A 26,403-nucleotide genomic window follows, 5' to 3' on the forward strand; every position below is an offset into this window, starting at 1 on the left:
TTTGCAGGCATGCCCAACATGCTTTCAGATGATATATAGCTCTACTGGAGTAGCAAGTTATCCTGCTATGATTATTTTACTGGCTGCACTCTTGCTACATCGCATTTGTGTTCTCAATTTTGTGGCAGATGTGCATGGCACAACATTACATGCAGGATTTAAAAGTGTATTTACTCACGAGCGGTCACGACAGCAGGTAGCTCTGCATGTTTGGATTTTTGTTGTAGGAGAAGAGGATAAGTTGGAGGATGAACGAGAGGAGAGAGGAAAAATGGCACAGAGATTGGAGCAGAGGTCATGTGGGAGAAAAAATGAGCGATAATGTGAAGACAATGGATGGAAAGAACAAAAGAACAGAAAAGATTATAAAATAAGTGGCTTAGAAAGGGAGAGAAAAAGAGGAGCGAGTAATAAATGCGAGAAGGGGAATGAAAAATTAGATATTTCTGTTACTGATCAGCGGCAGCAAGGAGGGGGTGGGCTGGGTTTGGAAGTGGTGCTGGAGTGTATATATATGTGTGTGTGTGTGTGTGTGTGTGTGTGTGTGTGTGTGTGTGTGTGTGTGTGTGTGTGTGTGTGGTGATTTTGGGGAGATTTTGACAACCATAAGCTCAGAGCAGCACGTGGTTGAGTGAAGAGACCCCTGGGAGCTCTGTGAAGAAACACATCAAACTTAAGGATCTAGTTACATTTGTGTGTGTGTGTGTGTGTGTGTGTGTGTGTTAGTTTAGTGTCTCCTCACCCTTTCTGGAGTACATCATTAACTAGCAAAGGAAAAAAATCAGCGATGAAATAACTAATGAGTAATTCTTCTTGCCTTAGATTTTCTTTGCAGACAAAAGCTTCGAGGTGGCTGCTAAGGTTTGAGGTTTGCTTCTTTGAATAATAACTGAAGTGTTTGCATTCGGTTCATTGTGTTTTCAATGTCTTCAAACACGTTTTAGTGTAAAGAGAACCAACCATCACATCACAGTTCAGTAAGCTGTACTGAATGCAAACCCAAACAGAACAAGTAGAAAAAATGAGATTTTTGCCACAGTGTTGATAAATTGAGAGGTCGGTGTGCGTAACATGTTTCCTCCCATTCCAAGATCTCAGGTCAAAACAACTGCATCTCGTTTCCCCGTGTAAAACCACACAGAGGTGACAGATAGACAAATTGTGTGTATCAACTCACAACCAACTCTCTTAAAAGAGCAATTTATCACATTTATTCGCTCCCCATAAAAGCACGTCGCAGCTTCTGTACACAGACTCCCTGTGCCTGCACGAAGCATCCAGTTTTGGCCACATGTTACCTGCTATCGAACGATAAAAGTTTGGAATTTAAGTTGACACAACACAAACTTGTAACACTCAGTGGGTTCTGCCTCACTGCCTCTGTATTTTGAATGACGGCCCATTTATAATCCTCGAGAGTGCGCACACATATTTTCTTTTTCAGCCATTTACGTTTACTCACGTTAGTCGAGTGAAGAAAATCCTTCCAATATTTCAGCGAAAGAAAGAAAAAAAGGCCGAATGTTGCAGGGTTACAAATTTTATAATAATTACAATAATTTACAAAAATGAAAATATTAACAAAACTTGGCTTCCATGATACTATCAGACTAAGGCTGAAACTGGCGGTTATCTTTTTTAATTAGTCACTTTACCTGATTATTAGTCAGTTAATGAAAACTCCAATTGTTAACTAATTGTTGTTGCATCCCTAATCAGTATTTTTCTGCGATATATGACATTAGCAGGAAGAGGTTAATGACTTAAAGACTGGAAACCAATGCACACATGTGCTCACTGACTCATATGAAGCATTTGAGCTCCAGGTTTTGTAACGCTGCAGATATGATTAAAAATAGGAGATTTTGAAGATCCAACCAGCAAGTCGAAGCTTCGAATTTGTCCTTTGTTAAACTGACACTTTTGTCTTTTTTTTTCACATCCACGAGCATCACTCGGCAGATGAGTCAATTTAAAAATAAACCCAGTCTAGACGAGCTTTGTACAGAAGACATTTTCATCCAGGGGTAGACATTAATTTGTGCAAAGATAAACTTCTGATGCCATTTCATTAATTCTGTTTCTCCTTCTGGAATCGGTGAGTTGGAATAAAAAGGAGGAGTGATTGAAGCCAGGCACGCCGGGGAGTTGAAGGAGACAGACAGACAGAGAGAAAAGAGAGACTGAGGGGGGGTGAGGGTGAAACCGCAGTTTTTATACGTTGTCTGGTTTTAATTTGGTAAGAGCCATCATTCACCAGTTCACTGAGGTGGCAAACCAGATGAGTGCGTGCTTTTGGAGTGTGTGTTTCTTTACAGTCATGGACAATGAGATCTGCTTCTACAAATCTTAAAACCATCTGACACTTTGTTATTTATTATTTGCCTTACTAATATTTCTTTAGTCCTCAGCCATTTTCAAGGAATAGCTTGGGAAATGTGCTCATTCCCCTCTGGCGTAGAGGAGAGGTTACACTCTAGCAGGTCAGGCTGGATGTGCAGGGAGGCTGGAAACAGCTAGCGTGGTGTAGGTAATGAAGTGAGATTGCCAACACGTCTAATGCTCATTAACCATCTCTCAGTGAGTTTGAGCAACAATTTGCTGCTCTGTGAGTCGTTCTGGAGCTCAGGAACGAAAAAGACACTCCTCTGTGCCAGAAAGAGTGGGTAATGGATTGTGCATGAATTACAGCAGATGTTGTCATATCTGCAGGTGTAGGTGTGTGGCAGGCAGTGTTATGGACCCAAAACGCAGGACTCGGCAACGCAGAACTGAACTAAAAATCACAGCGTCAATGCTGAAAAAGCAAGCAACAAAAAAAACAACAACACCTCAACATAAAGTCACAAAACAAAATAAACTGACTCACTGACAGAGAGGGAAACCAAACAGTTGGAACCACTACTTACAATAAGGGAGAACGTGACAGTACAGTCCCGATCTGATGTTTAAGAACAATTGAAAAATGTCAGAAAATCCTATTTTGCATGGTTGGATCTTAACAAGGTTCCAAGTAGAGCTTCAACGTGCAACAAGAAGAAATGAGAGTGAGACAAAACATGTTTTTGAGCAATTTATTGAAAACAACTGTTAAACTGAAACAGGCAGTTTTACAGCTGATCAAAAGTTTAGGAACACTTGCCTTTAAAAGGCCAAATCTGTGCAAAAATGTGGATTCATTTTCCTTTTCTGTTGGGCAGTCACACTGTCATGACGTTCTGATGGCAAAGGCAAAAACTTTCCCTTTTTAAACGTGGTTGGGTTGTTGAACTGCATGAGTAGGGTCTCTCGCAGCACGCCATCGCTGCTGAGGTGGGACGCAGTAAGACGGTTATTTGGAATTTCTTAAATGATCCTGAGGGTTATGGAAAAAAAAAAAAAGTCAAGTGGAAGACCCAAAAAATGTCACCAGCACTGAGCCGGAGGATCCAATCGGCTGTCCGTCAAGACACTGGACGATCCTCGACCCAAATTAAGGCCGTTACTGGTGCCGACTGCAGCCCCATAACCATCAGACGGCGTCTGAGACTGAAGGGCTTCAAAACAACAAAAAACGCCTTCAATGGCCTCGTCTCCTTTTTTTTTTTTTTTTTTTTTTTTTTTTTTTTTATTAAACCTGTCCCGTTTGGTTCTTTTGCCATCAGAATTGTTGTCTAAAGGCGAAGAAAGATGCCCAACGGATTTACTTTACCAAATGGACCATCCCAGCCTCGCCGTAATGGTCCATTTGATTTACCTTTTATTGTTTATTTTATTTTATTTTTTTTACTTGCTAGATACGGGACAGGGGAAAAGAAAAGGGAGAAAGAAAGAGGGGGGAAAAAACAAAACAAACAAACAAAAAAAAAACAGCGGAGAAGAGGGACGGGGATAAAGGGCAAAAAACAAAAACCAACAAAATAAGCAGACAAAAAATACATATATCGATCACCTGGATCACCTGTTGAGAAAGAAAAAAGAAAACAAGCAGAAGAAAACGAGAGTAATAGAATAAACAACATCACAATGATATATGGGAATATAACACTAAATACTTAATATTAAACATTATTGTGCAGCACGTAAGATCGACAGCGCACAGTGTGCTTTGAGGTAGGAGCCAAAAAGGGTGTAGTTTGTGTGTGTGATCACCTGTGTGTACACCTGTGAGCATGAGCGCGCTTGTATTTAAAAGGTTCCTTAATGTAATGATCTGCTAGAGGGTGTGGGGGGCCACAGTCCCATCCTCCAGGGCATGAAGCAGGTATGGAGGAGATCAAAACTCCAGACATCCAGAGGCCCCCAGAACACAAGAGACCAAGGAAGACCAACAGAGGGGCAGCCGCGCCACTGTCCCAGAAAGAGCTGAGGAGAGTCCCAGATGAGGGATCACTCAGCAGCTGCGGAGCAGAAGCCAGGGGGGGTTGCAGTGACGTGCCCGTGAGCTCCGCCGGCAGCCAGCTGTGCCTGAGTGACCGAGCCCCAGGCCGAGAGGCCGAGGGCACCCCACCCCCGAAGTGGCCCGAGCGAGCCCCAGGTTCCAGGCCCCGATAAGCAGCCACCAAGGAGTGAGCCGGTGTGTACCCGGACGCCCACCCCCGGACACAAAGAACCACCAACGCATCGATGTCTGAGGGCGTCTGCCACCGGCAGGGGAAGTGGTGGGGGGAGATAGGCCTCCAAACCTTGGAGGGCCTGAGATGTCCCCAGAGAGGTGGCGTCTGATACCCAACCTGACATATAGACACAGACATACAGGCACACTCAAATACAAACATCCATTCCCACCCTCATGCTCTCATAGGCAATTACTCCACACTCAACCAACGTGGAGACAGACATAAAGAGACGCTGTACACACAATCACACTCCCCAAGCGTACTCTAAGAACCGGGTCTAGGTACCCTTGCCCCTGGAGGGGGAAACTGCACCCAGACCCAGGTGGTGTTACCCTTTTCCCTGCAGTGGGGAGAAGCAGACCGCCCCGACTCCGCAGCAGCAGGGAGGCCCCACACACCAGACCCCAGTCGGACGGCCAACTCCTCCTCCTAGCCCCCCCGCTCCAGCAGGCCGCAGAGACCGGGGGTGTGAGAAGACTCCAAACCTCCCTCTACCCGCTCATATGTAGTGTTGATGTATATGTGTTCTAAGGTGCATTTAAAACCCAGGAGGGCATGGAGTTACCTGCCAGAGAGCAGCAGGTAAGCGCATAGCCCCTCCTGATAGCCCTCAATGTCTACGTGTATTTAAAATTGAGAGGTGGGCAACGACGCCAGGGGTGAGGTGTACACCCTGATGGTAATTTGGAGTCCGTGTTGTGAGCCCACCCCCAAGATCCTATATGTATGTGTTATGAGAGTGTGAGTAATGTGAATGTCTAAGTTGTGAGATAAAATTGAGGCAGAGGCAGCCAGAAGGGGACAGAGGGGGGGGATGCCTCCTCTGCACCCTGGTGACACACCCCTACCCCAAGGCCCTGCATGTGTGGGTGATTGTGGTGGAGCGGGAAGAGGGAGGCAGCTGGAGATGGGGAGGGAAGAAAGGGAGGGGCAAGTGACCCCTCCCTGGGGCCAGCTCCCCCGCTGACCCCAGTAGGCACCCCCATGCTCTGCAACCCGCCAGGGAAAGGGGGCCCAGGCCCATCCGGACCAGGGCCCAGTGCAGCAGCGCCGCCCGGCCCCACAGAGCCCGGGACAGCCCACCCGACCCCACTACAGAGAAAACTGCACCCACCCCATCATCCACTCATCTTCCAGACTACACAAGACAATAGACGTCCAGGCTGAGATCTTCCTCCACCTCTCCTATGTCTCCCCCTCCTGCAGAGAGAATTCCTGAGGAGAGGAAAGCTCCTGCAAGATGTGACAACCTCCCCCACCAGTTGAAGAGTCCCCCAGGTGGCTCGATGCACCGGCGGCGCCCTGCGCCAGGACTGGGCCCCCATATACCCACCCGCCCACAACCCCAGCAACACACCAACCAGGACCCGAGCCCCCGAGGCCCGGCCAGGGCCCCAGCCCAGAGACGGAGCGCCCCCAGAACCTCACGGCTGTCCCGGACCCACCCAGGGGCAGCCAGGCTACCAGGTCAGTAACCCACGTCCATCGGCACAGACCCTCCCCTAGCCCCGCTGCACGCAGCCACGAGGAAACCGTCACCTAAGAGCCAACAGAGCCCCTAATTGGCCATGACCGCTACCCCGGGTTGAGCCCCCCAAGGAAGATGCTCCTGGGAACCCCCCGACGCCCTAAGCCTGTCCCTACCCCCACACCAATCACAACAGTGAAGGTGAGACCAAACTATGACCCCCCACCCCCACTAGGTGATGGAGCTGATCAAAGGAGCCCAGAGCAATTGATCTGATGTGGTGGCAGAGGCTGTATCAAGACTAATGTAATCTAATAGATAATTTCTATACTGGTTAGAATTAAGATTATTTTTATTTTTCCAGTTCATGAGGACTGTTTTCTTGGCTATGCATAGGGCAGTGAAAACCATGTGGGCTATATTCTTTTCCGTAGTGACATTATCTAAGCTGCCCAACAAACACACTAAAGGAGAAGTTGGAATGTTACATTTCAGACACTTCGATAAGTCTTCACATATCTCACGCCAAAACTTCTGAACTGGTGGACAGAACCAAAGAGCGTGGATATAATTGTCCGGTGAATTGGTTTGGCAGTGTGAGCAGTTGACGGTTATTTGGAATTTCTTAAATGATCCTGAGGGTTATGGAAAAAAAAAAAGTCAAGTGGAAGACCCAAAAAATGTCACCAGCACTGAGCCGGAGGATCCAATCGGCTGTCCGTCAAGACACTGGACGATCCTCGACCCAAATTAAGGCCGTTACTGGTGCCGACTGCAGCCCCATAACCATCAGACGGCGTCTCAGACTGAAGGGCTTCAAAACAACAAAAAACGCCTTCAATGGCCTCGTGTCCTTGAACGCCACAGAACTGACCTTTTGGACTTTGCAAGAGAGCACCAAGCATGGGACACTGAAAGGTGGAAGAAAGTTTTATTCTCTAATGAGAACAAATGTAACCTTGATGGTGCTGATGGTTTCCAACGTTACCAGCATGACAAGCAGATCCCACCTGTGATGTTTTCTACGCTCCACAGTGGAGGGGGCGCCATAATGATCTGGGGTGCTTTTTCCTTCAGTGGAACAATGGAGCTTCAGGAGGTGCAGGGGCTTCAAACAGCAGCTGGCTGTGTCCAGATGTTGCAAAGAGCATCCCTCATGACTGAGGGCCCTGATCTTTGTGGTAACGACTGGGTTATTCAACAGGACAACACTACAGTAAATATTGCCATAAAGGACAAGGGACTTCTTCCAGGAGAGTAGGGCTGCTCGATTATGGCAAAAATGATAATCACGATTATTTTCACTGAAATTGAGATCTCGATTATTTGATGATATTTATTTAACAATAAAAATGTATTGAATAATGGCTTTAAAGATTGTCAAAAAATAGTATAAAATAGTGTGCAAATACTGATAACAGTGCAAATGTTTGCAATATAAAAAATAAAATGTAAACATCTATGTTTAGTGAACTTTGCCATGTCGCTCTGTGGTGCAGCTACGACACCAAAGTTTACACGCTATGTCTACTTGATCCACGTCTGACTCTGCGAACCCATAATGTTTCCACACCACTGAAGGGTTTTTTACCTCTCTTTTCAGCCAACGGCAGTCACTCTCCTCTCCAAATAACTTCTGCTTAGCTTTCCGAGCTTCCCTCTGTTAGCTCCTCTTAATTGTTGTGCCGCGTGTTCGAAACGCAGAGAGGTGCGCTCGATTTGCCACACGGAGCAGCGCGAGAGTAAAGCACGAGGGAGGTGCTAATAATCGGCTCAGTCATTTTTAATGATCGTTGAAAGCCCAGATCGTAATTTAGATTAAAATTCGATTAATTGAGCAGCCCTACAGGAGAGTAACATCACTCTTTTAGACCATCCTGCATGTTCCCCTGATATAAATCCAATTGAGAACCTTTGGGGATGGATGGCAAGGGAAGTTTACAGAAATGGACAACAGTTCCAGACAGTAGACGCCCTTCCCATTTCTTCTTGTTGCATGTTGAAGCTCTACTTGGAACCTTGTTAAGATCCAACCATGCAAAACGATGCATTTTTTGCCATTTTTCAATTGGTCTTAAACTTTTGATTGAGCCTATATATAAAGAACCATAAAGGCTAGATGACAAAACCATGACCAGAATATACAAATACTACACAATGCAGAAACACAACAATAAGAACCAAAACCAGGAACGTCAGCTGAACTTTAGAATATTAAATAAACCAGAATCAAATCGTCCAAATACATAAACCCTGCATCACGGAAACATTACAGATGTTTAATTTGAATCTTTACAGGTGTTAGCAGGTTAAATTTGGATGGAGCCTCCAGCTTTTGTGCTGAGCTAGGAATCTACATGAATGTGCTAAAATGCTGAAATGTGTCTTAAAAGTCCAGCTTTATGCATATTTTCTTATTTTATTAATTTTTTGTTTTCTTCCATTGTGTTGGGTTATGTGTAGTGCCTTCAGCCATGCAAAGAACTGTGGGAAACCAGGAAGGTGGCATCTCCAAAGTCTTGCGAGGTAAGATGGAAACAGTGCGTGGCGTTTTTGTGCTCTTGTGCAAGTCTCAGCAGCCTCGGTGGCATTGTCGTTCTTTGCAGACGCATGCTTTTGTTGGCACCACAAAGCTGTTTTGACCTTGCACCATAAATGAGCGTTTGTGTGTGTTTTCATAAAGCTTTGTGCACTTCTAGTATACTGTGCAACAGTTTTATGTGCATTTTGTGTGAGTGTGTGTGGCCTGTTTATTTGTAAAGTCGGTTTCTGTGGCTTTCTGAGAGATTAGTTTTTCATCACAATAGCTGAAGCGTGTTACTCGCTGGATGGCTGATTGGCTCGCTGGTTATGAACACAGGGTAATTCAGGGCTATTAGTGAAAGCTTGTGTTTACATTTTCCTGATCTACAGCTGTCTGCACAAACAGAGAAATGCGCACATGCACGCACACGCATGCACAAGCACACACACGTAGCTTTTTGGACCAGCCTTTAAACAGACAGTAGGAGTTTACCACAGGAAGCGCTTTCACCCTTACTGTGTGTTTTTATGCCCTCGTGTGTGTTCCTATACACTGTGTGTATAGGAACAGTTGACACATTTCTGTGATGTGTCAACTGTAATAATAATTACACCCACCGTGCTTTCGCTCTCAGAAGCAGACAGAGTGTGTGACAAGCAGGGAGTTTCTGGCCTCGTTAAGGTCGTCTCGTCAGGGAGACTGCCCTCCGCCTCAGCGAGCCACAGGATTTGCCGCGGCCTGCGTGGAGAGCTGCTCGTCAGACCAGCACTGCCCCTCCCCCAGGAAGTGCTGCTCCAATAGCTGTGGACATACTTGCCAAGCCCCAGCCAATCTGTACAAAGGTAAAGGCAACTTTTGGAGTTTGTGTGAAGCGTAATGTGGTAGCTGTTACTGATCGTCCTATCAAGTGGTTATGATAGATAGACTGTAAGTGAGTAATTAGACCCCAGTTATTAGACTTATTAAGGCAAAATGCATCATAGTGTGTATCTAAGTCGTCCCGGGAACTCCCATGACTGTCCAGATGTTGTCTGTGTCATCTAATCGTAATGTCAGTATGTTACTAGTCAAGTGAGTTACGCTGATGTGTAACAACAAGCTGGTAACCTGGTTTGTCCTCGCAGGTGTCCCTCTGAAGCCTCGAAGAGACATTAGTTTTTTGGAGGACTCGGAGGGTCGTGTGAAGGTGATGTGGGTGTCGAAGTTCAATGTCAGCGTGGAGCCCGTCGTTTACATACTCCAGTCCCGCTGGAACATCGGCATTCACCCCAGTGAAGACCACGCCTCTCCATGGGCTACTGTAGCCATGGTAAATGGTTAATAGTCACTTTCCATCTGCTAATTAAGTAGTGAGAAAAACTGTGATATTTACATAACAATTAAGAAGTAAACTTATCATAGACTAAGGAGGGGACTTGTCCTAATAATAGCCTTATGTTTGTGTCTGTTATTGGGGGTTGTTACATGATATGATGATTATTGATGATTATTTGGGACAGTTGTAGAATCATTCGGGCTGTAAAAATGGCTCCCTGTGCCTTTAAAAGTGGAGCAGCCCCACAAAGTTTGTAACATATCTTTACCTCATAACTCTCAATTTGCCTTGAATGATGAAACTTCTCAGCTATGGAGATGGATGTTAGACTTAGTTTCCACCTCATCAGTCTGCTGCCTTGCTGTCTAAACCTCTCCACCCCAGTCAGTCTCCCATTCTGCCAGGGTAAACCCTGTGTGTGTGTGTGTGTGTGTGTGTGTGTGTGTGTGTGTGTGTGTGTGTGTGTGTGTGTGTGTGTGTGTGTGTGTGTGTGCGCATTTAAGAGTGCGTCTATTTAAGTGTGTGTGCACTGTACGTCTGTGTGTGTGCGTCTGTGTGAGGTTAGGTAAATAAGCAGAGCTTAAAAAGGAACCACAGGCAGCCACAGTCATTCCACCGGCTGACTCTGAATGACTGAATGCTCATTATGGACTTAAATAGATGGCAGCTCGTGTCTTTGTGTGTGTGTGCGTGTGTGTGTCTGTGTGTGTGTGTGTGCGACTGTGGATGAGTAGATTTGAGCCGCAGCAGTCACATTTGCACTGTCAAGGAGACAAAACAAATTAATCTTTAAAGATTTTAACCATAGTTTGGATAAACCATTTCATTTCAACACTATCAGAGGAATTCCAGCCTGACAGTGTTCATCTGACATCATCTGACAGGATGTACAACTTTGTTTTTGCAGCTGAATACTCAAAAATCCTACCTTCCTGAAAGAAATCATTTTCTGCTTTTGATTAGAATCGTATTAGAGAGGTGTTTAGGAGGATGCAGTTTGTGTCGTGTCATTTAATTAGCCCACCTTAATTCATATAAATGAGAAGAACAACATCTGTCTGTCAGGGGTTAACCAAAGCTAACCAAAGGCCAACACAGGAATTGATCTTATCCAGGTAACATCGGCGTTATTCAAAGATACCTCACACAGCTGCAGACAAAGCAGCTGACTATCCTGATTGCCAGTGTTAGAGTGCGAGAACCCAGATAACAGGAGGATACCCGGGGTATGCTGAATTCATATTACAGGGCCCAGCTGCCCATGCATGCAGTTGCAAGAGATCCACCACTCTTTTTAAAACTTATGAGTGTTAAACTAGTTCAGTGAATATTCTCTTTTTTAAACAAAAGCCTATTTTTCAAGATGTAAAGGTCTGTAATAGTGAGTGTTTTAAAAATAGTTTTAAATGATTCCTCTAACTCGCACAGACACCAGGAGTAAAGAAAAAGATCAATCAATATTAGCCTTGACCGTTTTTCCTCTGAAAATGTTCCCCTCTGTATGTTTGCCTCTGTCTGACTCCATGATGTTGGGGATCAGAGCTCTGTGGGGATCATATCGTCTCTTGCAGAGCTCATATAGTCCTCATGCCTCTTGATGTATTTCTTGGTCTGTTGTTATGCTGCAGAATGATTTTGGAACCAATCTGATATCTTCCTGTGAGGTGTAAGCACGGCCCTGTATGTCTTTAAATATAAAAACCTAGTCTGTGTATTGTGCGATGCGTTTGTGTGTTTAGACACTCTCTGAAGATGCGATTCTGTCAGATCTGAGACCTCAGCGTTGGTACCAGTTTAGAGTGGCAGCCATCAACAGCCACGGCAGCAGAGGTTTCACCACACCCAGCAAACACTACATCTCCAGTAAAGGTAAGGCAAACACACGCTGCACACATACTTCGTTTTTTATGAGTGTCTCAAAGTGAGTGATGATGCCTCTGCATGTTGCCATAAGCTAGCGGTGAATTTTGATATTCTGTCATGAGACACTGAGCAAAACACAGATCCTTGCACTCATTTTTTGTCATTTTATGAGAGATATTACACATCCCCCAGGAGTCAGAAAGTCAGGAAGTTTTCCCTTCTTCTCCCTTTCTGTTCTCTTTCTGTCGTTCACGCAGACTTGATGGATAAGGTAAAAAACTGTCAGGCAGTCTATAAAACACAAGCAGGAAACCGAAATGTACACAAGTGTGCACACATGCACGCATTTACACAAAGCGTAAGGACTCGCTCAGTTGGTTTGATGCCAGAGTGAAGTCCCTGATGTAGGTCTGAGAGACTGGGTGAAAGTGAGAGTAAGACAAGCGCACACACACACACGAACGCACACACTGTAGGAGGTATTAGCTGTAATGCTTAGCAGACTTAGGTCATACTGGTATTTTGCCAGGATTGGCTAGTGATATGAATTCACTGCCAGGATTGGCTGGAGCATGTTTGAATGTGAATAATGACTTCAGGTTGGACGGAGCTGTGGAAAAAGGTTCTTTATCAGTTGAACACTTAAGGGAGATTATGAAGAGCAGTCTGAGATAGCATTTTCCACCTCTCCGACAACATTTTTATAAACATTTCAACCTGTGCCGTGGCATGCAGAGTGCAGGGTTTGTAAGCGGGTTTGTAGCTGGGCTTTACAGAAGATATTTGCAGGTAGAATTGTGATAAAAGGCAAGTTAACGTATCGCTTTGTGGACACGACGAGCGAATCCCTGAGCGTGTGCAATAAATGCGAGAGAATTTGGATTTCATCAAATGTGGACGGGTCGATAATAAGATGCCCAATAATGTTAAATTAAAAACGATTTTATTTCCTGCGCTCTGCTCAAATTGTCCGCACTCTGAAACAGAAAAGGAGAGGAAACTTTCCAACAGGATATTGGATCGACCAGTGCTGAGATTTGTGAGGTCGGCCCCTCTGCGACCCAGAATACCCTCTTTGCAAAGGTGTTGCAGAAGCTTAACACCAGCTGAACTCTGCTGCTGGCAGCCAGCTAAACAGGCTTAGCGTACTGCTTAGTGTTTTATGAGGGCGTTATATTTGGGACTATTTGCTGGGAAGAGTAGCTTCCTGAATTCTCTGTAGATGGCTTACTTTTGTATGAAATGACCTTCAGAGGTGCTAATTGTTTGGGATTTTATTTTTTGGTAAATCAGACAGAACCAGGTTAGCTTTTCAAGCTATTTCTAGATTTATGCTCTGCTAAGCTAACTGGCTTTAAGAAGTTACTCCTCCAAGTCACCATCACATGGTGTAGTTTACAGACATGGTATTAATGCAAAGCAAACCTAACAGGCTGTTTTCTATAGAAAAAGTAACTAAATAAGGGTGATCAGTCTTCAAAATCTAAATCTGTGCAAGCAAGAGGCAATAGCTCAGTGTCGAAATGTTGAGTTCTTCTTCTGTGACACTGTGTGTGTTTGTGAGTGTATTTTGAGAACCAGGGTTAAAGGTTAGAGCCACACTTGAACATTTCAAATACCATCAGATGGCAGCCAGAGTCTTGTGTTTCTACCTCATTAGTCTGATTAGTCAGAGGTTGGAGGTCAGGGGTCACAAATCCGGAAGCTGGCAGATGTTAAGAGGGTTGTGCTTTCTGCACGGTGACCTGACGCTAACCAGAGTGAAACTTGGAAACCGCTTTACATCTTGTTAAAATGTTGGTGTTACGTGGGACCTGCCAGTAGTAATCACGAAGGGATATTTGGATCAGAAAAGTAATCTTGATGTCTTCACTTTATGACATAAAACATTAGTTCATTGAGAGTGACGGGAAAAGCCCTCAGAGAAGAACGTGTTTTGATTCTCATCTGGCAATTACTGCTGGCACTGAGATGTAACACAAAACACCACGTATGCAGACGCACAAGCAGTCCTGGTCATGGAGTTTCCAATGTTTTGCCCCAACTTTGATCTTTGCATTTAGGTCAGCCAAGCACAGCCTGGGGCTGTGGGAGGCCTGCCATGGGGGATGTAGTTCTAATCAGATGCATTTTGTAGTTTTAATCAAATACAGGATCAGGGATTTTGGGCTCTAATGAGATACAGAGTCACTGTTGAAAGATTCATACGGTTACCATCAGTGATGGCCTTTGGTTTGTGTTGTGGCAGCTACTGAAAAGGACGTTAGGTTTCTCCAGTATCACCCACCTTTGATGCGTTAAATCTAATTGGCTCTGTAGACTTGAATCAAACCAAGAGGAAATGCACTTTTAGCCCCGAGAAAAAGTAAGTCAAGCTGGTAAAAGGCCTTTGTTGTAAAGGAAACACTCCTCTCCTCTTCCCTTTTGTTAATATCAAAAGTTTGGCAGAATTTAAATTGCAAAAGTGTCAACTTTACACACAAATTACACAAACAAATTAACAGGTTTTAACACCCAGCAACAAAAATTAAGCCTTTAGCTTGTACTGTTCTATTTTTCCTTTTTTTGCCGAAGAGAAAACACAATGTGCAATGTTACCTTTTTTAACATTAATTTGGTGTTAAATAAAAATCACAGTTTGTCTTTTTGGATGTTCCACTGTCCAAATTTGTGATCTGGAAACATAAAACTTCAAGGGCTGTGAGTGAAACGAAGCAAGAGATAGATTGTGTGCAGTAGTTAAACTTTAATAGTTAATACAGAAAAATGAAAACAAATTTATAGATTCTGGGGTTTTAATCAGAAGAAAAAAATTACATTTTATGATTTTTTTAGACAATTAATAGTTGTAAAAAATAAATACATGAACAAATATAGAATTTTTTAAGGTGTCCTATGGGAATCTTTAAATAAACTAATGTCTTTTTAATATGAGCTAAAGGATTTTAGTTAAGAAAAAAAAGGTCCTTTGAGTAATCTGACATTATTTTATGTAATTCTACTTAAATAGTGACATGTTAAGTCAGTGACAGTGTTAACCAAGGTGTTGTGTCCATAGCAGTCTATCATTGCTGAAGAACAGGCAGGCTTCAGTAAACACTAAGCAAAACCCCTACAGAAAAAAACCCCTATGAGCAAGCACTTTGGCAACAGTGGGAAGCAAAAACTCCCTTTTAACAGGAAGAAACCTCCAGCAGAACCAGGCTCAGGGAGGGGCGGGGCCATCTGCTGCAACTGGCTGGGGGGACCACTAACATTGTTTGAGTCATCAAACGACTGGATGACAAGGCCACAGGTGCCGTTTTCATGAATGGAAACACAGGCAGCTGGTTTGGTACTACAGCTGAACTCCCCCTGGATTGTCTGCTCTCACCCACCCTCTCTTACACATACCAGGAGAGAGCTGACAAGGTAGGCAGAGAAAGAGATGGGAGGACAACATCCAAGAGTGGACAGGCAGAGTCCCAGAGAGCTGTGGAGGACAGAGAGAACTGGAGAAGGGTGATGGCCTTGTCTTCACTGGGACCCCAGTGACTTCAGCAGAGGTCAAGGGACAAGTGAAGTGAAAGAAAAAAAGAACTGCAACATTGCCTAACTATGTTTTTCTTTCTGTGTCTCTATGCAGACCCTTCGCCCCCAGAACCGCCCACGAATGTCAGAGTGAGCAACCAGACACTGAATAGGACACAATCAGCGTCCCAGTTCACAGAAAGGTATCTAAAAAGCTATGTCAGTGAAGGATTATCAGATGCATCATTTTATATATAATCTTTAAAATACATCTATTTACCACTGCAGCTGGGAAATCAGTCATAAACTGTGATCAGCCCTATAAAACGCGTCTTCTGTTGTGTGATTGTGTATATGAGCTGAAATTACAGTTTATCCTTGTTCAATTACATCCTTCGGTGTCTTCTCTATTTTTCATTCTGCAAAACGAGGTCATTTAAAGTTCAGACCATGGCTTGGATCAACAGCGATATTCCAATAACATTTAATAACAGAGGTGATGACTTAAATTGTAGCTTCTGTTCGGCATGATATAAAGTGTCTGAGCCTTGTCTATACATACAGGGAGTAAATAGAGATTAGATAGAGATTGTAAACCCGATGCTGAAAGCAGCTGACAAACAAGCAGAGAATCATTTTCACTGTTAGGGAAGCACTGCACTTTTTGCTTCTTCCTTAATGGGACTGTTCACACTTACGCCGTAACGTTGTATAAATTTTGCCTCCTAAGGTCGATGGAGAGTGGTGTCACAGTGGCGGTCTTATTACGCTGGGAGCCCCCCAAGGAAGGAGACCTCCCTGTGCACAACTACCGAATCACCTGGATGTCTCGCTATGCGCACGCAGCACAAAAACACAAACACACGCTGCAAGCACACACGCATACAGTAGCCAGTAACATGCACGCACGACCTGCACAGTCACGCACACCAGCACAGGGTAGGAAGGAGAGCAACAGCAGAGTGACTCAGGGGGTAAGTCAACTTTCTGCAAACTTAATTATACAAAATAAAAAATGTGGTCATTTATCTTGTTTCTTTACTTAGAATATTTCAAGAACATAAACATATAGTAAGTCGACGTTGAGACGTTTCAGTCTCAACGTCAATTTTCATGATGTTTCAAGATATATCTGTTTTCTTAAGGCTCTGAAAAAGGTGAAAAAGAAAGTACACTCTTTCAAATATAACGTTTCACATTTCAGTTCTTAAAATAAGGTAAATCCAACCTCAGCAGTATGTAGGTACTTACTGTCTTAACAGAAACTGAGAGCACTCAGGTGCTGCTATTCAGTTCAGTTCAACCCAGTTTTATTTATACATTGGCAAATCACAACTGTAGGGTCTTTAATGTAAGGTAAAGACCCTACAGTTATACAAAGAAAACAGAGAAAACGCCAACAATCAGATTAAATCGTGGGCCATCGTGGCTCAAGAGTTGGCAGTTCATCTTGTAATCGGAAGGTTGTCGGTTCGATCCCCGGCTCCGGCAGTCTCGGTCGTCGTGTCCTTGGGCAAGACACTTCACCCGTTGCCTACTGGTGGTGGTCAGAGGGCCCGGTGGCGCCCCAGGGCAGCTGTGGCTACAATGTAGCTTGCCATCACCTGTGTGTGAATGACTGAATGTAGTGTAAAGTGCTTTGGGGTCCTTAGGGACTAAGTGAAGCGCTATACAAAGACAGGCCATTTACCATTTTAAACCCCTGTGAGCAAGCTTTTTGGCGACAGTGGGAAGGAAAAACTCCATTTTAACAGGAAGAAACCTCCAGCAGGGAGGGGCAGCAATCTGCCACGACCTGTTGGGGTGAGGGGGGAAAGACAGGACAAAGGCACGCTGTGGACGAGAGCCAGAGATGCTAATAAAATACACTTGATTAACTAATCATCAGCATGAGTGAGCACCTCTGTGAAAGCAGAAGTCTGTTGGTTTGTTGTTTTGGAGCATTCAGGTGTGTGTTAACACAATGCCAAAGAGGAAAGAAAAGCCATGATCTTAGAGAAGTGATGGTTGGAACAAGGGTTATAAGGTCATTTCCAAACAATTGAAAGTCCATTTTTCTACAGTGAGAAAGATTATTCACAAGACAAAAACATTCAAGATAGCTGCCAGTGTTCCCATGAATGGACACTTACGTCCCAGCAAAATCACTCCAAGGTCAGAGTGTGCAGTGTTCACAGGAACTACAAACCCTACATGTCAGATTATACACGTCTAAGTTGACATGTTAAATGTTAAAGTTCATGGCAATGCAATTAGAAAAAGACTGAACATGTGTAGCTTGTTCGGAAGTGCTATCAGGAAAAAGCCTGCAAGCTTAGGTTTGCAAAATTGCATCTGAACAAATCCCAAGACTTCAGGAACAATGCCGTTTGGACAGACGAGACAAAAATGGAAATGTTTGTCTGCGATACATTACACAATTTTTAGCAAGAACCGAACACAGCATATGGGCACAAACGCCTCATACCAACTGTCAAGCAGGTTGGTGGAGGGGTGATGATTTAGGCTTGTTGCGCAGACTTGGGCCCCTCACAGTCATTAAGTTGACCATGAACTCCTCTGTACACAAAAATATTCTCGAGTCAGATTTGTCTGACACCTAAAACTTGGCCTAAAGTGGGTCATGGAACAAGACAGTGACACCATATTGGCCACGATAGATTTGCTGAAAAAAAAGAGTGGAGTGTTGCAATGGTTTAGTCAAAGTCCAGACCTTATTGAAGTTCTGTGACGGGACCTTAAGACAGTTATGCATAAACAAATGGCTGCATTTGGCATTAGGTCCTTTCTAGCAAATCAGCATGTAATAACAGAAGGATGGGACTTTCTTTTCTGCAAAGTTGGCTTTGTAAAAGAAAATTGAAAAATCAGTTAATAAGATCAATATTCCATTTTCACTACCTCTAACTCCTATTTATTGTATATCATGTGAGCAACCACCTTTCAGTACAGTGTCATTAACCAGTCGCAGCAGTTGGCCCCGCCCCTCCCTGAGCCTGGTTCTGCCGGAGGTTTCTTCCTGTTAAAAGGGAGTTTTTCCTTCCCACTGTCGCCAAAGTGCTTGCTCATAGGGGGTCACATGATTGTTGGGTTTTTCTCTGTATGTATTATTGTGGGATCTACCTTACAGTATAAAGCGCCTTGAGGCGACTGTTGTTGTGATTTGGCGCTGTATGAATAAAATTGAATTGAATAGGAATAAGATGTAGCACATTAATTATATATTTCCTATGAAGTATAACAGCGCACAATAACACCACATACTCTGAATACACAAGCGGTGTAGCTGCACCCAAGAGGTTTTATTATGCCTGTAAACACACACACAACACGCACCTTACACACACACACACACACACACACACACACACACACACATGTCTGGTTTGCTATCCTCGTGGGGACATCCCATTGACATAATGCTTTCCCTAGCCCCTTACCCTAACCCTAACCATTAAAAATGAATGCCTAACCCTAACCCTTACCCTAAACCTAACCATAACCTAATTGTAACCCTGACAGTAAAACCGCATTTTGAGTGTGAAAATTGCTTTCAACCCCGAGGGGACCTGGATTTTGGTCCCCACGGTGCAGAAAGTCCCCACCAGGATAGTAAAAGTCAGATTTTGGTCCCCACCAGGATAGTACGAACCCGTACACACATACACACACACACACACACACACACACACACACACACACACACACACACACACACACACAGGTTTTCATATATTTGTGGGGACATCTAATTGACATAATGCTTTCCCTAGCCCCTTGTCTAACCCTTACCATCAAAAATGAATGCCTAACCCTAACCCTTACCCTAAACCTAACCATAACCTAATTGTAACCCTTTCACTAAAACCGCATTGTGAGTCTCTACCTCAGGTGAGGTAATGGACAAATTTCCCCGCCGTGGAATCAATAAAGTCTTATCTTAGCTTATAAATGCCTTCAGACTTGTGGGGACCGGGATTTTGTTGTGGTTGCTATGGTGATTTTACAGGCCTGTGCAGTAAAATCTTAAACACTTAAACTTAAACAGGGTTAGATTCAGCTACTGTGCTGGATCATTAAGTGTGTATGATGTACTCCACATGTCTGAGCTGTAGCGTTACAAACATTAACAGGACTTTGAATCATCCTTCAAATGACACAATGTGCATCTTAATTCAAGATGTGGATTCAAATAATGAGCCATTAAAAAACATGCTCTTCTTTATCTTTGTTAAATATGTTTGTGAAACGTTTCCACTAAAATTGATAAAGCTCCAATTTATAGATGCTAAAAACGATCTGTACTCATGTGGTGCAAGAATGAGATGCAAAGAATGATGGGATATGAAGTCAGTTTACAAAGAAACACATTGCTGTTTTGTTGCTTAATTCAGTGACTTCTAACTTGTGAAAGATTTTTTAAAATGTACTGTTTAAATTATATTTAATGCAGCCGTAATACTTGAAGGGGAGGATTTTCTTATCCTGATTATAGGAATGATGATGATGATGTAATACGCTTATGATGCAGTTAAGTCCAGTCAGCAGTACCAAAATACCCATAATCACAGTAAATAACACAGATATTACAGCTTTGACGTTACAGGTATGGTACCCTGTGCACTGACTGAACATTTTTCCTCCAAATGGTAAACACAATCAAAGTACTTGTACGAGACTCTTCAGCTTTAGATGCTCTTTTTGAAGTACGATGTTAACATTTACTTCAGACAAAAAGCTCAAGCATAAACATCAAAGTGCGGCACACTCATATGGACGTAGCTATCCTAAGTAGTGATGGCGATCCCAGACTGAGCCTGGTGGAGCCATTTATCTGTAGTCTGGTCCTCTGTTCTGCTTGGCTGGGAGGTCTGGAATTTAAATGAGCCCCCCTAACTAGTGTTTCCTACTTGCAGCTGCATCTACAAACACACACACATACACACAAATCAGAATCACAACAGGTAGGTAGGACCCAGAACAACATAGCTAACATAGCTATGCTGTGTGAAACTGTTTTCATATCACAGAAATCAGTCTGTGAGCACAACATTTTATATTCCCAGGATTGGGATAAAACACATATCCTGTCAATCAGGAATTTCTGCAGGAGTGGAGAAAGCTAGCATTTAAGCCTCGTGGTAAAGTGGGGAATTCAGAGGAAGTACTCGAATGTGAAAAAAAACCTCTGCTGAATCAGTGCTTTTAAATATATAGTTCATTGCTTTCTTACATTATTCCAAACGTCTCGCTCTATCCGCTACACAAACGACACACGTAGACACACACACACACACAGCTGTACAAGGCATATGTTTTGTCTATCTCGAAGGTAATGGAAATCCTTTTACCCCACTTTGTGTGCAGGAAGCACACACACACACAGATTTATCATGCGATCATCTCTTTGTTGTGACTAGTACCAGTCCACGCAGACAAACAGACCTGATTGACTGAGAGCCTGTTAACGAGCTGTCAGTCAAACAGCAGGCTAATGCAGAACAGACCTGGACTGTCAGTCCTGAGGAGGGACGATGGAGACAACTGGGGTTTCTATGGCGATGATGCTGACGACGTATCAAAGTTAGCAGGTTTTCTTGGACCTCGTCTGCAGCGGACGTATCATTAGTGTTCTTCATCATTTTTATTATGGTGTCACTCTTTACTTGATCCCTGTCCAGATTTAGCTAGTAAATCTGCATCAGTACAGACTGATAAGTTGCTAATTTGTTGGACTACACGTGCAAAAAAAGACAAATTCCATCTCTATAATCATTCTTTCTATTCCTGTCTTTTAGGCGCAGTGTGAAGTGTGGCTGCACGGTCTACCACCTGCGACTTCCTACCTGCTCTCTGTCCAGACGGTGGCCTACTGGGGTCAGAAGAGACTGAAGAGTCCTAGAGTGCAGCTTGTCTTCACTACCATCCCTCATGCAGGTAATGAAAGCAAACAGCTGTCCTGTGGGGCCAGGTGATTTGACTTTATAGTTAAGATGCCAAGTATATTTCTTCAATACAAAAAGAGTAAAATTGTACAGAGGGGTGGGGTTATGTGCAAGCGCCATCCTGGAGCCTCCAACTGTCAGCAAGAAAGCATATTTCCCAAAACGTCTGAAGCATTCATTTAATTTCAGTCAAATATAAATGTGCTTTTTTTGTGGTGGGACTTGAGTGTGTGAGAGTGCATGGCAGCACCACTGCTTCTCACAGCTGTAGTTCATTTTAAGTAATTATTTCTAGGTGTAAATGTTTGTGCATTTGCATTACATAGTTTACCATAAATCCAAGCTGTCTCTATCAACAGTTTGGATGATTACCATCGAGCCTTCAGTGGATTTTGGAGAGTTTTTGTCATGTGGAAATAAACATTACAAATATAAGAGGTGCTAAATAAATGCAGCCTTCCTGGCCAAGTTTAAACTTTAGTGTTGTTGTGATTCAGCAAGAAAGCCAGCAATTATTAGTTACTTATTTTGAATATGTCATTGTTAGCTTGTCATGACATTAGCAAATACTGCTTATGCAGCACAGTCTACAGAAGCTGTTTGTTAGCAGAGCCATACGTTATTGAGTTAATGATTTTCCTGTAAGTTCAGGGCTGCTTCGTTTGCTGACTCTCGACATATTCTGTCTACATACAGCTGCGCTGTTGAAACACAGAGTACAGTGGAAAGTTGGTGATGTTAATGGTCTTCCAGGCAACAGAGGTATTTATAGGTGACCTATCGGGTCAGCTCAGCAGAGGATTATAGCCAGCTGCAGCTCTATTACCAAACCACATACCAACAACTTTATATGGAACATACTGCCATTCATAATTTGGGAGTATTAATATTTTTACATAGTCTCTGTGTATTAGCTGTTTGCTCATCGCTAATGAGGGTCAGTTAGGCCAGATAAAGCCAAGGAGTGTTTCCACTAGCTACCAGCTGCAGTCTCATTACCAGTTTATGATATTTCTGCCACAGTATAAGTTCCATGTGCTGTGTAACAGGTCTGTATACACAAAACATACACATGGTCAATATGTTATCCACAGAGAAAAAAATTTGGAGACACACAAAAGTAAATTTTTACGCTGAGTTCTTTTCCTCCGTCTCTTTCTCTTTGCTCTCGACCTGACTCGACCAGACTCGACCAAAGGCGACGATTTCTCCAATGAGCTCCCCTCTTCTTCCTCTTCATCTTCATCCTCCCTTCCCTCTTCTCTTTCGATCTCTTCTTTCTCACCTTCTTCCTCTGACCTCCCGGTTTCCTCCTCTCTCCCTCACCCCGAAACCCCTCTGAGCCCCGTTGCCCTTGGAAACCTGCGGCTGGAGGTCGCCGCTCCTCATTACCATAACAACCAGCTCCAGGTGAAGGTGTTCTGGAAGTGGCCTCAGCATGGTGAGTCGGTCTAGAAGCATGAAACAACTGAACAAACTCCTGAGAAGATTATAAAAATATTCAACTTGAATAAGAGTAAGGCCAGTCGGCTCCAAGCTTTATTATGTGTTAGATAATCCCACAGGTCCACTTTAGTAACTCGAATTAGCGTAAGCCAAGCCTTCCAGCCTCTGACTTTTAAGGCTTAATCAATTTCAAATGCACGATTTTGGTTTTTGCATTCACTGAAATGTTAAAGTCACAGAAAAAACAACAGTTCTTCAAATCAAGCTGATAACAAGTTAAAAAAGTTGACAAAAGAAGCATTTACTTTTCTATATCATTACTTTTTTACACAAAAAGTGAACGTATCTCTTTGGTCTTTTTGCTAACAGTGAGACAGAGACACGCTGGCCCGTACATTTTGAGGTGGCGACCGCATACCTGCAGCACTAATGTGACAAGCACGGAGAGAATAACTACGGTGCAGGTATACGCACATGGGTGGGGGCTGATCTGTGCGTTTGTAACACTGTAAAGATGTGTTGTTATTCTGTAACTGCAACTATATTTGTGTATGCATGGACTAGACATCACATTTCATCACCATAACATAAATAAGTACATTTCTATGGTGCAGTACAGTTCAGTCTCTGTGTGTGTATTTTCTGTCTCTAAGAAATATTAAATACACTTTTTATATTACAAGCTGCTTATGAGACAGGTGTGGAGACAAGAATAGGGGTAATATGTGTGTCAGTTTAAACTTTAACTATAAACATTTCCTTTTTTATCCTTAACTTGACTTAATTTCCCCTCTCTCCAGGGCACTCATCACACCATCACAGGTTTGCTGTTTGCCTGTAAGTACCGGGTTGCTGTGGCGCTGAAAGCTGACCCACGGTCAGAGGCTGTTGCCTGGCTTACAACCCCGACTTGCTCCTCTGTCAGGGTCAGGGGAGGCAAAAGTTTGCCGTGCAACACTGAGGGTAGGGGTAACTATTTACAGATGTATTCGTGGTGTTCACTAATCCTTTTTTTTAAATACATTTTTGATGATCAGTTTGAATACAAGCACTGAAAAAACACATAATCTCAAAACATTCAAGTAGTTTTGCTAAACAGCCTTTTTTGCATGCCCTCAGTTAAGTAGTTGAATTCACATGATTGTCATTATAATCAAACTCCTTAATTTAACCTGGTTTTAAATCATTCAGATAATGTTTTGGCTTTCCTTTGCATCAGAGCGCCTCCTGTCAGGCAGAAAGGTAGTACTGCGTCCAGAACGACTGACCGCAGACTTCCAACAGGTCAACGGTACTCTGCTCGCCACCTTTCGTTGGAGGTTGTCCCAGCACGCGCTTCACCCGACAGCTGTCGAGGGTTTCCAGTTTACCTGGACGCTTCAGTCAGAGGTTTCGGGGAAAACCGATGGACTGGAAGACACGCTCATCTCCCAGACACAGACTATCGCACCGGTGAGACAAAACGAAAGCGTAGATAGTGACAGCTGTCGAGGAAAATGACTAGAGACGGTGTGTTTGTGCGTTCGTGTGAGTCAAAAAGGAGTTTCACGTCCTGTTTCTTTTTTGCCTTTGTCTTTTAGAGAATTAAGCTTCAGGGAATCAAAAATGAAATGAACAAAAAAATAATCGCTCAATAAAAAATATAATAAACATTACCAGACTTCAGAGCTTTCTGTTAAAAACCCATCAATGACACACACCGTTGATTGTAGTTTATTATTTTTTTAATTGTGCTGCTAGAATATCACACACATGCCTGAAAGTAGTCCCCAACAAATGTTTAATTTACCTCTATTGAAATATCCTGTGCTTAAAACTACAGTGCTTACCAACATTTTTTTGCCTCTTGGAGATATAATTGTGACCCACTCTGTGATAGATAGGTTGATACGGCTTAGTAAGCAGTACCTTAAAGGGATGAACCTGGAGGTGAAAGCTGAGAGGGAATTGTTGCCATTTAAAAAGAAAAAAAAATAATAAGTTTGGCCTTTTCATTTTACTTTTCATTCTATTTATGCTTTTACTTTAGTTTTTTGTGAACTTTCTTCTTCCTCCGCAGTCTCAGAGGTCGGTGACAGTCTATGGTCTTCAGGCCGACAGCGTTTACCAGCTGCAGCTCCAGGTTTTAACAGCAGGGGGCAGCAGTGGCACCGCAGTCTCCAAGACCATATATACTCCAGCTATCAACACAAGGCTTTAATAGGTAATCACATAAGCACATGATTTATTTTTTTCTCTGAAACGTTCACTTTTTGAAAATCGGTTTCTCTTTTGTTCTCTTACCTGTACCGATCTTTTCTTGCAGGCTCCAGCTGCAGCACCTCCACCATCACTTTTCTGTAGTCTTCCACTGTGCACTAAGGGAACATGACTTAAACTATAACATAAAGAATGTTAATCTCTGAAATTTAGATTCCTCTCAGATTAAAGACATTTTCTCTTATGTATATTTTTTTCTCTCATCGAATCACTTTGCAAAGATTATGAAGGTTGCGGGCTTGCTCTAATGTTTAACAGGATGAGCCTTTATCATTTTGTAAGAATTTAATATGAACTGTACATATGCATGGTGCCAGTTTGTGTTGGCACCGACAACCACGTCCCTGTTTTATTTTTCTCATGTCTGTGAAAAGTGAGACTTCTCGCACGGCTGCGTTTGGTATAAAGATGAGATTCAGTCTAAAAACCTTACGTCACTCGAGCCAAATGACACTTGGACGGAGACTCTGTGTGTCTGTTGTTTTTGATCATGCTAGTAGAGAAAACATAGCACTGACCTTATGTACAATAAGTTATGTATAGCAACAACAGGCCGACTGTTATATCTCGATGCATAATCTGCTGCATAATCTCTGAGGTTAGTGCGGTCTTAATGTAAGCTCAGACATTTTCATATTTTGTCCGTATGTTTTTAACCTGTTTGTTTGTTTGCTTGTTTTTACTTTTGTATAGGTAAATGTAATTGTTCGATCAAATCCGGGCTGTGTGAATAATTTTTTACATAATAGTACGCCCATGTCATTAAAAGATGAAAGCTAACGTAGCTACACCTGTGGTCGTCAGACTCCTTTGTTAAAAGTCAGAAGTCTGTTGGAAACTGCTGGTGTGCAACCGGTAAGTTAATATTCTCTTATGTAACCTTTTCCTGTTCATAATTTGTAGTTTAAGCTTTTACTTTTTTTTACTAGTAGATTTATTTATTGTTTTCCTGTCCTTTTTTTTTTTGTAATTAAAGATGATCAAAATATGGTATATGTTGTGTCATTGATGTGGTAAATATAAAAGATGATGATGCTCATAGTGTTTGTGAAAGCACAGAGCAAATATTGACTGCAACCGTGACGTCTGAGCTATTAAATGCTGATATCGAATCCTCTAGGTTTTATCACTGCAGTTGTCCATGATGACACCAGCTGGGTAATCAATAATAAGAGTAACTACAGTAAGTCCAAAGCTTTTTAAATGTATAAAAGCTGATTAACATCTAATCAGCTTTTATAACCAAGCTGTCTTTAATATTTCAAGGGGGGAAATTTCTGCAGTTTAAGCCGTTTATATGTTTTACATCGATCGACTGCAAGAACGAATAAAATAAACAGTAACTTCTTCAGGCTCATCAGGAAACTCGGCAGGGAGCAAATTCACTTCTGTCTGGGCTGACATGCTCAGTTTTTACTAAACATCGGTCATTTCTTGAAAACACAGTGAATACGTCCCAACTGATTATTCCAGAA

General features: G+C 43.0%; 1 protein-coding gene across 2 annotated transcripts in view; it reads left to right on the plus strand.

Moving 5' to 3' along the window:
• The window catches only part of anos1b (anosmin 1b), a 50,871-nt gene extending 24,962 nt beyond the window's left edge, over window positions 1-25,909 (plus strand). The window contains exons 3-16 of one of the 2 annotated variants that reach the window (XM_063501014.1): window positions 8,530-8,592; window positions 9,225-9,432; window positions 9,715-9,899; window positions 11,645-11,774; window positions 15,394-15,481; window positions 16,009-16,252; window positions 21,077-21,215; window positions 22,410-22,664; window positions 23,039-23,133; window positions 23,353-23,367; window positions 23,470-23,632; window positions 23,889-24,121; window positions 24,729-24,872; window positions 24,975-25,909. In XM_063501014.1, coding sequence (XP_063357084.1) covers window positions 8,530-8,592; window positions 9,225-9,432; window positions 9,715-9,899; window positions 11,645-11,774; window positions 15,394-15,481; window positions 16,009-16,252; window positions 21,077-21,215; window positions 22,410-22,664; window positions 23,039-23,133; window positions 23,353-23,367; window positions 23,470-23,632; window positions 23,889-24,121; window positions 24,729-24,869 — 1,959 coding nt within the window. In that variant the 3' untranslated portion in view covers window positions 24,870-24,872; window positions 24,975-25,909. The remainder of the gene's footprint in view (window positions 1-8,529; window positions 8,593-9,224; window positions 9,433-9,714; window positions 9,900-11,644; window positions 11,775-15,393; window positions 15,482-16,008; window positions 16,253-21,076; window positions 21,216-22,409; window positions 22,665-23,038; window positions 23,134-23,352; window positions 23,368-23,469; window positions 23,633-23,888; window positions 24,122-24,728; window positions 24,873-24,974) is intronic. The other variant, XM_063501015.1, reaches the window with a different exon arrangement.
• Window positions 25,910-26,403: the final 494 nt, after the last annotated feature.

The sequence above is a fragment of the Pelmatolapia mariae genome, linkage group LG17 (genome assembly GCF_036321145.2).
Source record: "Pelmatolapia mariae isolate MD_Pm_ZW linkage group LG17, Pm_UMD_F_2, whole genome shotgun sequence".
NCBI lineage: Eukaryota > Metazoa > Chordata > Actinopteri > Cichliformes > Cichlidae > Pelmatolapia > Pelmatolapia mariae.